Source organism: Vombatus ursinus, unplaced genomic scaffold (assembly GCF_900497805.2).
Source record: "Vombatus ursinus unplaced genomic scaffold, bare-nosed wombat genome assembly UNPS02011591.1, whole genome shotgun sequence".
NCBI lineage: Eukaryota > Metazoa > Chordata > Mammalia > Diprotodontia > Vombatidae > Vombatus > Vombatus ursinus.
In genome coordinates this window covers 428,879-446,646 of record NW_020951369.1, presented here as the reverse complement: position 1 = coordinate 446,646, position 17,768 = coordinate 428,879, and the positions used below count along the sequence as shown (strand labels likewise).

The following is a 17,768-nucleotide window of genomic DNA, read 5'->3' as shown; positions in this document are numbered from 1 at the left end:
TAGGAATTTAATGGAAGAAGAAAATAGATTGATGAGTGAGTGAGAAAGAGGGAGAGGGAGAGAGGGGGAGAGAGAGAGAGAGAGAGAGAGAGAGAGGGAGGGAGGGGGGGGGGGGGGGAGGGAGGGGGGGGGGAGAGAGAGAGAGAGAGCCAATTGTTAAATTTTGAGTGTGAGCTTTTACACCTCGGAAGTTAGCAAAAGGTATAAAGCAGGGCTTAATTTATTGTTTTGTTGACTGAAAGAAAGTGATGGAGGAAAAAGCTACTAATTCAGATTAAACTTAAAACTGTGTCATGAGTACATTTTCTTTTCTTGGAAAGCTGGTTATTAAACATTTATTAACACACTACAGGATAGATCTCTTCCTATACACAGTTATAAACTATAGGATGAAATCTCTTTTTATCAGGTAGCTACACCCAAGTCTTTAGTTTCCAGAGTCAATTAAGTCTCAATACTCTTTAAGGAAAAGAACCAGCCTGGAGACCCTGGTAGACATTCCTCCTATTGTATATACATTATTTAGTCATCATCTCTGTCCACATGAACACTAAAGAAACAGCTAGGTATAGCTTTCAATAGGGAAGAGTAACCAAGACACTCATTACTGTCTGGTTCATAATTTTGTTGTAAATGTCAATCAAATGAAATAAAATATCTTAATTACGGTCATAAGGTTCTTTTTAGTGAGAATCTGAATTTTTCTCTTGCAATTATTTGAAAATGAATCAATTTTACTTAGAACTATAAGCTACAGGCAGGACTATACAAATTATATACACATATATTTTACAGATATAAACATATATTTGATTTCTATTTTTCCTATTACATATACATAGATATATTCACATACATATATATAGATTTATACATACACACATATAAGTATACTGTCTCCAATTGTTGTTTATTCTTTGCTCACTGTTCATTACTTGTTTGTTTGTTATTTTGGCTAAGCAGTGGGGTTAAGTGACTTACCCAGGGTCACACAGACAGTAAGTGTCAAGTGTCTGAGGCTTGATTTGAACTCAGATCCTCCTGACTCCAGGGCCTGTGCTCTATCTACCATGCCACCTAGCTACCCCATAAATGAACCTTTCCTTTTCTTTTTTTGGCTAGGCAACAGGGGTTAAGTGACTTGCCCAGAGTCACACAGCTAGTAAGTGTCAAATGTCTGAAGCCAGATTTGAACTTAGGTTCTCCTGATTCCAGGGCTGGTGCTCTATCTACTGCACCACCTACCTGCCCCTCATTACTTCTGATAGTATTCTGAGTAACTATCATTTAGTGGGAAGCGGCCAAACAAATGGGTGTAAACTTGGAGTCTAGGTATATTTCTGCTTTAAGGGATAGAAACCAGGGGATCTAGCAGCTTTTCAACCAATATTCATGCTCAATATTAGCAATATTTATGAGGAAAATAGATTTAATTCTAGTCCAATGCTCCCTTTCTTTGCTGTAAGGTGGGTAAGATTCCAGAGTTAGCTACGTGTACCACCTCTTGAGCTGCTCGTCTATATAATTAGGTATGCTATGTGGATTTACACATCTTACATGTGCAACACACCTTATAAATACATAGACAGGGAAATAGGGTACTTCAATCTCAACACAAATCTGCAGTGTAATGCAATAGCTCAAAAAGCTAGGGTAATCTTGGGCTGCATTAAGAGAGGCATAACTTCTAGGAGTAAGGTAATAGTCCCTCTGCATTCTTCCTTGATCAGATCACATCTGGAACATTGTATTCAATTCCAAATGCTACATTTACAAATGACTTTGAATAGCAGGAGAGTGTCCAGAGAAAGTTTAACCAAAATAGGAGAAGGCTTTGAGTCCAAGCTATAGCAGGATCTCTTGAAGGAACTGGGAATGTTTAATATGAAGGAGAGAAGAGTTAAGGGAAATGTGATAGTTAGCTTCAAATATATGAGAAAGTGTCACATGAACAAAGGATTAGTCGTGTTCTGTTTGGCTTCTGAGTGCATTTGGCTGACAAATATTTATTAAGCACTTAAAATGTACCAGAAACTGTGCTAAAATGTTAGAATACAAAAAAGGCAAGAACACAGTCTCAACCCTCAAGGAACTCACATTCTAGTAGGGGAAAACATCCTGTAAATGACTATGTACATAAAAGATACTTATAGAGTAGATGGAAAGTAATCTTAGAGGGAAGCACTAGCACTGGAGAGGATAAGGAAGGAAGGAAGGAAGGAAGGAAGGAAGGAAGGAAGGAAGGAAGGGAGGGAGGGAGGAAGGAAGGAAGGAAGGGAGGGAGAAAGGAAGGAAGGAAAAAGCATTTATTAAATGTCTACTATGTGCCAGGTACTCTGCTAAGTGCTTTAAAAAATACTATCTCATTTGATCTCACAATAACCCTAAGAGGTAGGTGCTATTATTATCTCCATTTTGCAGTTGAGGAATCTGAGGCACACAGAAGTTAAGTGACTTGCCCAAGGTCACACATTTAGTAAGTGTCTGATACTGGATTTGAACTCAGGACAGTGCTCTTGTTCTATCCACTACCAAGCTGCCAAAAGTCACTAAACTTGGAGTCAGGAGATCTGGATCTGACTGTTTTTAGTTGTATGACTTTTAGCAAGCTACTCAAGCTTTTGAGCCTCAGTTTCTATATATGTAAGACAGAAATAACAATGTTTACATTACAGTACATACCCCATAGGCTTGTAAGGAAAAGATCTACCACCAACTTTGTCCTCCATGCTGTTAAAGACACCAAGGGTCTTATCTCCTAACCTAAAGTAGTTCTCTTGTTTCTTAGGTCTTTACCATTTCACTCTCCCTATATTACTTAATTCTCTGTGTGGGGTCAGTTTCTTTTGGTAGTTCGTTCTCTCTCCCTCTCTCTCTCTCTCTCTCTCTCTCTCTCTCTCTGTCACCTCTGTCTCTGTCTCTCTCTCTCCCCCTTCTTCTGTCCCTCCCTTTCTCTCCTATGATTTCAGTGAAGAAATCATAGGAAAGATACAGAAAAAAAAATCACAAAATTATGACTTCTAGAAGGAAATAATCCATGCAAATGTCATGCACATTTTAATGCTAATTCTTATGCTAAGCTTTTTATGTAAATATATCTATGGGCCTCCTGCTGTTTCCCTATATCTCTGTAACTTCCTAGGGAAAACCATTTCTTTAAAGGTCCTGTGTCAAAAAAAAAAAAAACATCCACAACAAGACTGATATTGGTATAGTTCTTTTATTCAGTCCTTTCCTTTTTCCTTATGACTGTATTGTTACAACCCTTCCTCTGACTAGTTCTTTTCTTTTTGGCTTTACATGCTTTTCTCCTCAGTCAGAGAGAGAATCTTTACTTACACTGAAAAAAAAATGCTGCTAAATAATAGTAATAATTCACAATCATATACCACCTTACTAGTTTACAAAGCATTTTCTACTAGTTTGCAAAGCATTTTCCTCACAGCGGAGGAGCAATTAGCCAATTTCAATGTAAAGTGACAGTTACTGAAACTGAGATCTATTGAAACCTTGTAAGAATCTAGTCCCATTTGGGCACAAATCTTTCTTTAGTAAAGAAAGTCATTCTGTACCCAGTTCAAAAATCTTGTCTCTTAGCAGCAAGATGCTCAGGCTGTTTCTCTATGAAGTCAAAATATTGAATCACTTAATTTTAAAAAACAACTAAACAGGATGGGCAAAACATCCAAATAATTTTGATGAATTTTTTCAAGTTGAATCAACTGAGCTGGCCAGATATATTGGCATCTCTAGGCAAACTTCAAGAGTGAAAGTGGAAGTTCACTGATCCATCTTAAAATTTCCATAGATTCCACATTCCTAGATCTCCTTTCTCCAGGGGGAGATAATAGGATTTAGGGTCCTAAGGGACCTGAGAGATTTTCTCACCAATCCCCTTCCCTTACAACTAAGAAAACAGAGGGCCATAGAGTTGAAATGACTTGTTCAATATCACACAGGTATCAAGGCAGAACCTGGATTCCAATCACAGTCTTATTCTAAAGGCAAGATTCTTTCTCCTGTACCATGCAGAGGGAATGATAGAGCTTCATACACTGGTATAAACAAAGTTTTCCAATATTGGGTTGCCACTGTGGGTCTGGTTAGCACTTGGCTTTGGATTTCAGCTGTTACTTCATTGGTTTTTGAAGTCTTCATAGAAAAGGTACTTTTAAAAAACATTTTTACCTAGGCATAGTGGTGCACACCTACAATCCCTATTATTTGGGAAGAGGGGAGAAAGGGGTTAGACTAGTGGATTACTTAGCTTCAGGAGTTCTGAGCTACAGTTGAGCTAAAGCCCATCAGTTGTGTGGTACCAATATTGCAAGTGGGAGTAGAGGGTCATTAGGCTGCCTAAGGAGGGCCAAACTAGCCTAGATTAGAAAAACAGAGCAAGTTTAAGGTTCTGGTTGCTACCAATGTTGGGATCAGTCTCCTGGGTGGCTACCACACTTCCAGTCAGGGCAAGATAAGTTTCCCAAATAAAAACAAAAATCATTTTATTGTAATTTTAATAACCAGAAATAAAAACAGTAATTCAAAAAAAGAGACAAAATATTACATTTTTAAGATGTAAAAGAGCACTTAACAATGTTGAATCAAATTGTTCCAAAGTGATTGAATTGCTGGACTGAAAGAGTTATCTTTAATGGTTCAATATCAATTTGGCAGGAAATGTCCAGTGGAGAACCCCAGAATCTGTGCTTAGCCCTATGCTTTTTAATTTTTTTTTATCAATGATTGGTATAAAATACCAGAAAGTCTTTCAAGTCTTCAAATGTCCATTTTTTTTCATTCAGAATTTATATTGGGAGGGTGGGTGGGATGGGGAGTGGGAAAGATGGGGGGAGAAGATAAGATAACAGGGAAAGGGTAAACAGAGAGGCTGAGAAAGAAAAGAGGGAGTAAAAATAATATAGAGGGAACTTCACAAATAGTAATTATAACTTTGAATGTGAGTGGGATGCTTACAGCAGCTCTCTTTGTGGTGGCAAAGAACTGGAAATTGCAGGGATCATTTGCATTAAATCATCAATTGGGAGTGGTTGAACAAGTTGTAATGTATGGTTGTGATGAAATACTACTGTGCTATGAGAAATGATGAGCTCAATGATCTTGGAAAGACATGGAAAGACTTACATGAAATGGTGAAAAGCAAAGTGAGCAGAACCAAGAGAACATTGTCTATGGTAACAACAACATTGGATTAAGAACAACTTTGAGCAACTAAGTCATTTTGACTATTATAAATACATAAATTAAAAATAAAGGACATATGAAGATAGATGCTATCTGCATCCAGAGAAAGAACTGATAGAGGTATGGATAGAATAATTATATATATGTATATATATACATATATATAATATGTATGTATATGTATACGTATATGTGTGTGTATACATATATATGTATATACACAGAGAGGGTTATCTATTTGGGTATAATGTTAGTCATCTTTAGGGTAAGGCAGGGGGAGGGAAGAAAAAAGGAAAAGGAAGAAATTTACACGATAACTTGTTTATTTAGAAGGAAGAGCAAGTTGTACATGGTGGATTTGCAGTTTCATATACAATCACCTTTTTTAATTGTACTGCTATGGAAATGTTTGTTTTATTCCATAAATTAAAAATTAAAATAAAAAGGTAAAAATATAAAAAAATTAAAATTTTAAAAAATGATTGGTATAAAAGCATAGATGGCATTTATATACTCTGCCCTAGTGTGGTGACAGCTGGAATATTTTTTTTTCAGTTCTAGATACTACAATTTAAGAAAAAACATTGATAAGTTGGATAATAGCTAAAGTAGGTAGGCAGATTAATAAAGGGATATGAGGCCATGCCATGTGAGGTTCAGATGAAAGAATAAGGATATTTTGCCTGGGGAAAGGAAAACTCTAGAGAGATATGACAAGAATCTTCAATTTCTTGAGAAGCTGTCATATATAAAGATTACATATATTCAGTTTCACCCCCAAAAGTAGAACCAGGCACAATAGATACAAGTTACAAAAACAAAACTTTAGGTTTGGTGCAAGGAAAACCTTCCTAACAATCAGAGCTTTCCAAAAGTGGAATAGACTGTATTGGGAAATGGTGGGTGCCCCCTCACTGGAGGTCTGTAAGCAGAAGCTGGATGAGCATTTGTCACACATGGGAGAGCCGGGTTCTCTCGGATTGGGTTGGACTAGCTGCCTTCTGAGATCCCTTACAATTTCTCTGAATCTGTGAAAATGCTTTCATTCTGTGTCCCTTTCCACATCTGTTTTATGCTTTGCAATTTCCAGCTCTTTCTTCATTCCTTCTTTCTTTGATAGAATTAATGAACCTGACTTTACCTGCTATGAAAGGGGTATTGAATAAACAAAGCAGAATGGCATGGGATACACTCCCAAAAGGAGCTTTGGAAGAAAACTGTCAGGAGCAAGGCCAGCAGTTGCCACAGAAACACTTAATGTCCCACTAAAGCAAGGGTTACTACTGATGAGGGGGTTTTGAGTAGCAGAGCAATATTATTCTGCTACAAAATGCACAAGCCCTTTGGCAGCTGGAGAGCAATTCTCCCCTTTAACCAGACACTAAGAAGAAAATTAAAGAGAAAGGAAGTATAAATTATACCCTGTAAGAGAGCCATTCCTTTTGACTAAGACATTACTCATTCCAGGATCCCTCTTTTAAAATGTCAATTCACAGAGAAGAGAAAGAGAAGGGAATTACAGAGAAGGGCAATAAGACAGTACAGAACACAAACTTTGCCTTCTGCCCAATTTTGCCTAAGTTCTAGCCTGATCCTGAGGAGGCATTCCTTAGATCTATTGCAAAGCCCAGTATTGATTTTCTTTATTGCTGTATAAATTACATATTTACTATTTATTTTCCCTGTGAATATTTTCAAAATTAATTTCAAAGCTTAAAATAATTTTGGAAGGCTTTCCCTTCCTACATTAGTCTGTTAATGAACATCCAAAGAATGCACAATAAATATGCCTCTTCTGGAATGCAAACATCTGCCTGCAATCTCATTACGCTGTGTTGATAGCAAGGTCTTATAAATTAATCACTGCTGAAAACACTTTTCCCTTGGAATTCATTTGTGACTTCATAGAGATAAGTATTGTCTTATCTCCTCACTGCTAATGAATAAATAGAAGCAACTCAGATTTATCCACAAAGACCAGATTGGATTTAGTTTTCCTGAAAGATAAAGTTTAACCCTGAACTTCTGGGGGTATCATTTTCAATAAAAGGTAAGGAATTCTGTTTTCTCTAATCTGTAAAGCAATGACCTGGATGTTGCTACTCAGAAGGATGCTCTACTGGTAAAAGTTCAGTGACATTGACCACAGGGCTTATCCAAGGCCCTGACCTCATCATAGGCTGATGGGTCACAAGAAAAAATGAATTCTAAGGCTATTCATCCAAATGCCCTGCCTTTGGCCCATTACCACTAGATTCTAAATCTGGGAAGTTTCTACAGCAGCCTGTTAAATGACCTGAAAAACCATTGTGGTATACAGGGATGATTTAATATAAAGAATATAAATAGTATGACTTTCCCCCTCTTCCTTCACACACTCTGAATGGCATGGTGCAGTACACTAGTGCACTTTTCAGATCAGTTTTATTATTCCAATTTCAATTTTATGCATTCAAATGCAAGACTCCAAAGGCAGCTTTAAAATAGTGTAGAATTAATTCTATTGTCCTCCAAGAAAGGCAATGTGCCTGGGATTGCACTTTAATACCAATTAGGAACTAGCTTGGGGCAGCCTTATAAAGATAAACCATAGTACTCTCTTCCATCTTGTGTCAGAGTATTATCTGTTATGTACTTATAAAAATAAAGAGAGGAAAAAAAGAGACAGGAGCAGATATTGAAAAAAGAGTCAGAAAAACCTTACCAGATCTAGCTCTTATGATGAAATACTTCTATTGAGAGGTCAAGAATCATGTAGCCTTACCTACCACTAAATGAAGGGCAATCCAGCTTTTCTGGATATCTACATATATTAACTTATCCAACCCACCTTTCTTTCTTTTTGTTCTTCCTTATTTCCCTCCTTCTATCTTTCTTTTTTCCTTCCTTCCTTCTTCTGTCTTTGGTTATGTATGTATCAAAAATTAAACCAGCACAAGAATGAGACAATTTCAAACTACTTAACTCCTAATGCAAATGTCAACCAAATACCCTTGTATTCTTAAGTTGTCCAATAGCACCCAAAAAAAATGTCAACAAGGATGAACTATGCATAGTTTCTAGCAAAGACACCCCTAAGGATAAGAGGTATAAGTTGACAAGCCAATATCTGCATGTGTTTGTGGAAATCCAATTATCTTGATACATACCATCTTCCTCAACTCCTGATTGGAAACAATAATCACATTTGGTGGATCCCCAACAGCTGTGGCAGCTCCCCCAATATTTGTAAAAATCACTTCTGCTATTAGGACATGCCTGGGATCAAGATTGAGCACCTCACATAACCTGTTGAAGATGGAGGGAAATGAAACCACTCACTCAGCCTTTGATTAAATTGTCCTTCAGAATCTGAGAGTCTTATATAAACCCAAATAACAATAACAGACGTCATACTTAGGATATAAAACACACATATACACAGACAACCAAAAAAAATGAAAACTAATATGTATGGGCGACAGCTAGCAGCCAAGGACCTCAGATCATAGTTCCAGGTATTTATTTTACCTGTGATTCAGCATCCTTATATGTAAAAATGTAAACAAACCCACTTCTCGGCCTCATGGGTTTGGTGGGCAAGTACAAGGAGGATGCTTTCATAGGCATACAGGAATGGTATTTGTGCAGTGCACAACCAGTGCTTTTTATCCATAGAGCAAAGAGCTTATAGTAAAACAGACTTACTTGAATGAGAGAGGACTTGGTAACCAGATCTTCTGAGGGAAAATTTCAGCAGCAGCACATGAAGCAACAGCATCAGTAGCATTCATAGCATCAATAGACTCACTTTAGGGTCCTAGATTACTTTTTATGTTGCTTTGTTACCTTCGCCTTGCCCCCAAGTTGGACAGCTCCTAAAGTATATTCCAATCCATTCTCTGAGTCCCCAGTTTTATGCATACTGAGCATCAGGGCCATTCCTGATTCTGTTTAGGGTTTCACATGTTCCTCTCTCATGGTTGGGGGGAAATTTAAGCATGTTTACCACTAACAAATGCTGAGATGCTGAGGTCTGATAACTCATAGAGTGTTTTATGCTCCCAGAGTGACAGGAGACTAAATCCAGGTATTAATCTTTATTATTGGTTGTCTGGAAAAGCTAGGGCTTTATTGTCTGGGCAGATAGGTTGCATGGTGGATAGAGCACTGGGCCTAGAGTCAGAAGACCTGAGTTCAAATGCGGCCTCAGACACTTACTAGGTGTGTGACATTGGGCAAGTCACTTAACCCTGTTTGCCTTGATTTCCTCTTCTGGAAAATGAGGTAGAGAAGGAAATAGAAAACCACTCCAGTATCTTTGACAAGAACATCCCAAATGGGGTCACAAAGAATTGGACATGATTGAAACAAAAAAGCAATGAGTAAGTCTGGAAAATACCTAGAGAGGTCTTGTAGTCTCCCTTTCATCTCCAGTGAGTTAATGATTAGTCTTCAGGAATATCAAGATCCTTAGCAAGAAACCAAGGATGGTTTCTAGGAATAGCACAGTCAGGCCAAAGAAGAGAAGGAGTCATTTCATTTTTTGTGTCCTCACCCTTTTATATTACTTATCTCCAACCCTAATTCCAAGTCACCAAACGACCATCAGTAGGAATTGGAGCAACGAAGTCTGAGGAAGGAAGGTGTGCCATGGTCCTTGGAAGAAGTCACACAAAAAAACTAACGAGCAGATAGAAATTATTATCTGCTGTTCCAGTGATCTGCATTGGTTATAAATAGCCTTTTCTTTAAAAAAAAAAAAAAGGAAGACCTACTGAAATCATAAAAACCACAATCAGTGGAAAAGTAAAAAAAAAGTCAGATGTTTAAAAAAAATGTGCATTAAAGAGAGACAGAAACAGGATCCACTTCTAGACACAGTTAAACGTCTGATATGAGTTTAGGCTAAAAATATCAAGATTGTACCACCAAAGGCTTAAGATTCATAAAATTGTGCTTAGTATGAATAGGGAAAACACAGACTTGTTTACTGACTTTAATATCAGGATGGGAGAACAAGAATCCTTGGCCTTGGAACACAGAGTTCTTATACAAAGCAATGGAAATGCTACTATTGCTTTAGAGGTTAAAAAAGAAGAAGAAGAAGAAGAAGAAGAAACTGATGAAATCACCTATTTTCAGAGGTGGGACATTCCAAAAAGGTAAAATCCATACAAATTCATGAAACAAATTCACTGTTCATACAAACTCCATGATGGTGCTAAAGGGAAGGTAGGGATGTTTTCTGCGCATCCTCAACTTTTGAAGTTGATGGCAGCAGCATCCCTTAATGTCATTGTCAGAAACAGAATAATGACCTAAATGCCTCATTGGTCTGATTCAGTCTAGTGTTTCATGTGTTCCTATCTCACAGCTGGGGGCAGGGGAAGAGGAGGGGTTAAGTATGTTTACCAGTAACAAATACCGTGCTCTGAGAAGTCATAGAGTGTTTTATGCCCCCAGAGTAATAGGGAACTAAATCCAGCTATTAATCTTTATTATCAGGAAAGCAGGAGAATTTTTTGGTCTATTTCATCTCCACAGTAATGACAGCATGCAATTATATCTGTAAAGTTATAGACAAGGGGCAAGAAACCTAATAATTGAGGAAAGGAAAGAGCCCAGCATGGTAGACATCCAAATATATAAATCCTATTTTTCCTTCTAAGAACAATCATAAAAGTAATTATCTGGCTAATTATAACTATAAAACTAACTATAGACTGAGAAAGCTGAGTTAGATCTCTCAAAAATCAATGTTTCTCTAATCATCTTAAATTTAAAAAAAAAAGTCTTGTCTCTATATCACATTCCTTTATGAAGACTTCAGATTTTTGAAGAGCTACCAATAACTTTTGGTTTGCCACAAGTAGATTACAATAATACTCCAGCTCGTGTGTGATCTCATCAATGTGAATATTCCTTGTAACAATATAGGTTAAACCCATATGAACCTTCCCATCCTGTGTAATTCTTTTCTGTTTCCTCCATCATGCTTACTAATGTTGGATGGATGGGAGGCCTAGGTCTAAGAGGAACTTCAACTGTGTCTGTCTTAACTTTTTAATTTGGAGCAAAGCTATGTACTAGTTATAGGTCAGCCTAGGTCTGACCTATGCAGTCATGCAGGAGCTGTTCTATTATGTATTGACTATTTATTCCTTTTGGACATGCTAATGCCTAAGAGTAAAAACTGTATAAAGAAGTAATGCTCTTCGAATTATTTTAGTGGCTTACTCCATGATGCTTTGTTCATTTGACTAGGGTTCAGTGAGATATTGCAAACCCAGGGAGAAGGGAGGAGTTTCCCAGTAGGATAGTATATAGAGACCCAGTATTGTCTGTGTTCTTTAACGAGCACAGTGAGGAACTGCCATGTAGAGTTGAGTTAGGCAATGGAAGAACACCTGCTCTCTGAGAACTTCAGAGATTTTAGATTCCCCTGAAGCTCCTGCCAGTGTTAAGTAGTTCTCTACTCAAGAGGACCTAGCTGCCAGGGTGAGTGTGGGAGACCAACATTTTCAGGCTAGAGAAGCAACACCAAGTCGTGGTCAAACAGGTGTTTATTATGAGATATAAGTAAGTGACACATACCTATACCAGCTGTCACCATTGTCTATCTTATCTCATAAATTTGTTGCTTGTCTGTCTCTCTGTCTCTTTTTCAAAGGAAGTCTAGTTTATACTCTGAAATATTCTCAATAAATTACCAAAATTGCAGAAACTTTTTCTAGGTCATCCCCACCCTAGAATAAAACCAGGGATCTCTTCTCACATGGATTAGCTTCCCCTCTCTCAATCTTGATCCAATAATTTATAAACTTGGAAAAAAAAATCACTGATAATCAATAGGCAAGTAATTTAATAGCAGTATCAGGTAATACAGAAATACAAATAAATATCCCAACAAAATAAATAAGGCTATAATAGGCCTCAAAACTAGGGTCATCTCTTTCTCCCTTCTTCAGACCATGCTTGCAGCCAGTATGAAGGGAATTGAAACAGAAAGGGGATAAACTTTAAACTCTGGGTGAATATTTTCCCAGCTCTGTGCACTAGGAAAAGCAAGAGGAAGAAAGAAGCTATTGCATGAACTTTACTTTAACCAGCTGCCACAAAAACCAATTAGGCTTAATTTCAGATTCAGTCTACTCTTTCCACTTTGATTCTCTCCTTGCTTTCCCTAGTCCATATATTCTCATGTTTCTACCTCCAGTCTGCTTTCCTGGCCTGGCATCCCAAAACTTGGGCATAGGTCCCTCCTCATAGTCACTAGAATCTCCAACAAAGTGAGTTTTATTAAAACCCTGCACACAGGATAGCCCAAGCATTCTCTATCATCCCAGAAAGATCTTCCCAAATCTCTGATCCTGAGAAAATCCTCCAAAGTCTCCCACCACATTCTTTTTTTTTTTAAGGCAGTTGGGGTTAAGTGACTTGCCCAGGGTCACACAGCTAGTAAGTGTCAAGTCTGAGGTCAGATCTGAACTCAGGTCCTCCTGACTTCAGGGCTGGTGCTCTATCCACTGTGCCACCTAGCTGCCTCATCCCACCACATTCTTGAGGTAAGGAGATTTAATGCTGAATCTTGGCAACCTGGGGCTATATAGGTCAAGGTCATTCAGATAATCTAGTGGTAAAACTAAAACTAAACCCAGATGTTGAGATTCCTAGTCATTAATACTTTCCTTTCGACCTTACCAATCCTAGGCATCCTCCATCAATTCAAGAACAAATTTAACAAGTTTTTAATAAGTATCTACTATATGGAAGGCAATAGGCTACGCACTGATGATACAAAAATGGAGAACAAGATGGCTCTTGCATTCAGAGAATATGCAACTGAAAAAATATATAAAAATAGGCATGCTGCAAAGTGATATTAATGATACCAGAGACATCAATAAAAACTCATATTTACATAAAACATTTTCTTTACAACCTTATGAGATGTTGTTGTGGCTGTTCAGTCATTTTAGTTGTGTCTGAGTCTTCATTACCTCATTTGGGGTTTTCTTGTCAGATACTAGAATGGTTTACTATTTCCTTCTCCAGCTCATTTTACAGATGAGGAAACTGAAGCAAGGAGACTTAAGTGACTTTTCTAGGGTCACACAGCTAGCATGTGTCTGAAGCCAGATTTGAACTCAGTTCTTCCTGACTACAGGCCCAGTGCTCTATCCATTGTGCCATCCAGCTGCCCTTACAACTTTATGAGATAGTCAGGCTGGAACATCTGAATCTAAATTCTGCCTCAAGTATTTACTAGCTATGTAACCATGGACAAGTCATTTTATCTTTCTCAGCCTCAGTTTATTCATCTGTTAAAGGTGGATAATAAATAGCACCTACCTCATAAGTTTGTTTGGATGATCAAATGAAATAACATATATAAAAGACTGTAAATCTTAAAGTTCTACCTAAATGCTAACCACTATTATTATTATTTGTGCAAATATTCATATTCTTATTTTACAAATAGGGAAACTGAGAAAGGTTAAATGAGCTGTGTATACACACAGAGCTAGTAAACATCAGGGTTGGGATTTAAACACAGATCATCTAATTCCAAATCCAAGGCTCTTGCCACTACATTAGACAGTTTCTGGGAGTCCAATGGAATTAGAGCAAAGCAACCCAAATGAAGACCTCTAGAAGAGCCGAGAAATGAGGTCTTAAAAACTACCTTTCTTTAAAGGGATTCAAAAGAGGCAGGAAAAGTACTGTTGGGGGGGGAAAACAAATATTTTAGCATACACAGCTTAAAATAGAGCTGTAGAAAATGGCAAAGAATTGTCTCCATGGACTATTGTGTGTGGTCATCAAGGAATGTCCTCTTTCTTAGCAAGACAAAGGCCTACTCTTTTTTTTTATTAATTTATTTTTAGTTTTCAACATTCACCTTCCATAAGCTTTTGAGTTTTAAATTTTCTTCCCCACCCTCCCCAAGACAACGTGCAATCTGATATAGGCTCTACATTTGCATTCCTAGTAAATATATTTTCACATTAGTCATGTTGTAAAGAATTAGAACCAATTAAGAGGAACCACAAGAAAGAAGAAACAAAACAAAGCAGAAGAAAAAAAGAGCAAAAAGTAAGCTTCGATCTGCATTCAGACTCCAGAGTTCTTTCTCTGGATATGCATGGCATTTTCCATCATGAGACTTTTGGAGAGGTCTTAGAGCAAAAGCTCACTCTTACCAAATGGTTGGGGGCTAGAATGATGAGAACCACAAGCAGAGGGGAGGGAAGGTTTTCTTGTTTGTTTTTCACTATAATTTCTCCAGGTCTATTGCATTTTCTGAAAGATTAGCGTCATCCCGGCCCTCAGCCCATCTCACCGTAGCTTGCCTCCAGTTAATCAACTTATCCCAGCCAGACTGTCTCCTGAAATTCTTTTTCTTCAAAGACACAAATTTGCAATTTCCCAAACCCAGAAATCTTCCCTGTATTTCTTTGGCTAGCTATGTCCCCCTTTTTTTTCAGTTTCGCCTCCCAAGTTAAGTGTATGCCTAAAGTAATTGATTACTCAATATCCTTGAGAGATAAATTTTGCAAAAAAGAAAACCTTTAACTTGGAAATTTTGTGCGCGTTGAGTTTCCATGACAAATTTATGAGAGAATACAAAGTTGCCCAGTATATCATCTTTGCCATTGGAGGGATTACCTGCCTCTGGGATACCATAGATCCAAAATATCAAAGCATTATTGTGTCTGGTACACAAGGTAGTAATCCAGTAATCAACAAAAATTTATTAAGTGCCTTGTATATGTCAAGCTCATACATGTTACTGGGGAAAGAAAGAAAAAAATAAAACAGTCCCTGCCCTCAAGGAACTTTCATTCTATCAGTAGCTGAGAAACAAGATGGACACAAGAATCTTGCACTGATATTTAATTATTTAGAATTTGAAATTTTTAGGTTATTCTCATTTTTGATCTCCATCAAGATAAAAAAAAATTTCAACCTGATCACTCATAAAGCTGACCTTATGAAAAGTAAATAGCCATTGCTTACCTTATGGTAACAGGTGTAAAGAGCAGCATTGTGGTGACATTATCTAAGAATGCTGAAAGGAATGCAGCAATGAGACAAAGAATAATGATCATGGCCCACACTCTGCCTCTAGACAGACGGTATGCCTAATGAACACAAACAAATACCAAAAGAAAAGGCCCCAGCAATTAGTGATTTCCTTGAATACATAGTTGATTTCACTTACAGAGACAAGTTTTCATGAAAGGCAGTATGGTATAATGGAAAATCATCTGGCCCAATGTCTAATCTTACTTTCCTATTGAAATAATAATAATAACTACATTTATATGGTACCTCTTGGGTGCCACTGCTTGGTACTTTACAATATTTTACTCAAGACTTTACTCAAAGTACTATAATACTTTACTCATTTGATCCTTACAACAATCCTAGGAAGTAGGTGCTATTATTATCCATATTTTACAGCTGAGGAAACTGAAGCAAACAGTGGTGAAGTGACTTATCCAGAGTCATACAGCTGGAGAGTATCTGAGGCTGGATTTGAATTCAGGTCTTCATGACTCCAGGCTCAACCCTCTATTCACTCTGCCCCCTAACTGCCTCTAATTTATTTTATGTACCAAGCATGTGTTTTTTCCTCGATAAAATTACTAATTTTAACTTCCTCACAGGGTTGTAAGGATTGAGAAGTATATAAAGTTCTTTACTGAAGGCACCATGATCATTCAACTCATTTTAATTCAACACAATGCATTAAGTTCTAACTCTATTCAAGGCAAGTTTAGGTACTAGAGAAACAAAGATTAAAAAAAAAAAACAGCACAACTCCTACTACTTTCAATGAGCTTACAATTGTGTTTCCCCAATCAGATTGTGAACTCCTTAAGAATAAGGACTTTGGGTTTGTTTGGTTTTTTGTCTTTTCTTTGATTCCCCCCTACTTAGTATAATGCCTGTTTGTTGTTGCTCAGTCATTTCAGTCCTGTCTGACTCCTTGTGATCCCATTCAGGGTTTTTTTTGGCAAAGATACTGGAGTGGTTTGCATTGGGTCACAATTATTATAGGATAATACATGTTAGATTCACTTCTGCAGAGTTCTTAAACCCTTACTGTATCCAACCATACCGTATCCAACCTGTGCCAAACTAATTCAGCCTTTGACTATATAAATAATCCAATCTAAAAATTTGGGGAATGCAATCTACATTCCTCGCCAGAGGCTATATGCCACAGATGTCAGCATCCTCACATCCTCTGACTGGAGCAAAACAGAGCTTTAGAGGGACTTAGATGTTCCATTATGCCCGTGATTTCTTCACTATCCAAATACTCTGCTTTCTATAGATATTGCTAGAAGAGTAGAAAAAGAACCAGGTTTCTTTTAGAGAAGTTTGCTATTTTCTTGTATTTAGTAGGTGCTCAATAAATATTTCTGCAATAAATAAATTAATCATGCTTCTTGCTTCCTGGTCTCACACTCTTTACACACTCCAATTAATGTTACCTTCAGAACTTTTAGCTTTTTCTGGGAATCAGAAAGGTCAGCTTAAAAATAAAAATTATAGTAATTTACCAAAGGAAAAATGGCAATATCATTGCTCAATCATTTGCAAATATAATGAAGGTGGACCTGTGATTTTCTTTGGATTCACCCACGTTTACACCACTGGAAATGAACCTTAAGAATGCACAGTGTAAAAAGCTATCACAAAAATTACTCTATTAAACAATATAGTTATCAGAAATGGATGACTTGTAATGCTTTATATCAAAAAAGAAAAGCAAAAATTATACATAGCTGTGTCAATCTGAACTTACCTACTGAAATAAAATTACACAAAAGATTTAACCCAAGCATTCATGCCTTTATCCACATCTCTGATTACTTTATGAGCGTAAAAAAATGGTCATAAGGACCATTAATCTCTTTCACATGGGGACTGCTCACTATTTTCAAAGAGACAATTCAGAAAATATGCAGTTTTTCTTAGTGATTTGTTTATAAAGGGCAATTGTATTTGATAAATGTAGCTATATGAATACAGTAATATATGTGATTTCTAAATTCTAGAAAAAACTTACTTTTACTGCGCAATAGTCAAAAAATCCAGTTTCTGAAAATATGGCCACTAAGATCATCTATAGGGGAAAAAGAAAACACATGATCAAAGCAAAGGTACTCATAAATTCAACTTTGATTTATATATTTAAATGAAATTTTGAACAGAGGAATGAAAATTTCTCTGTGATCCCAAGTTTTTCTCTAATACCAAAAGCTAGTATTATCTGAAATGGAGAAACATCAAAATCTTGTAAACACTAAAAACAAGTTAAACAAGAATTTTCACTGTCACCGCTACTGTTTAACATAGAATTGGCAAAATGAACTATAGCAGTTAGGTAAGAAAAATAAATTAAAGGAACAATCATCAGAAAAGTGGAAGGAAAAATTATATTTGCCGACAACATGAGAGTGTAATTAGAAAACCCTAAAGAATGAAAAAAAACTGTTACTGAGACAATATAAGCAGGTGAAGTTTCCACACACAAAAAAATATAGTTATTAGCATAAAATAGAGAA

General features: G+C 37.0%; 1 protein-coding gene across 1 annotated transcript in view; it reads right to left on the bottom strand.

Moving 5' to 3' along the window:
- OCA2 (OCA2 melanosomal transmembrane protein) overlaps positions 1–17,768 on the bottom strand; it is a 556,217-nt gene that overhangs the window by 375,325 nt on the left and 163,124 nt on the right. Inside the window, exons 11-13 of the mRNA XM_027856659.1 lie at positions 17,270–17,326; positions 15,205–15,329; positions 8,352–8,490 (exon numbers count right to left, since the gene is read on the bottom strand). Of these exons, the coding sequence (XP_027712460.1) occupies positions 8,352–8,490; positions 15,205–15,329; positions 17,270–17,326 (321 nt within the window). The remainder of the gene's footprint in view (positions 1–8,351; positions 8,491–15,204; positions 15,330–17,269; positions 17,327–17,768) is intronic.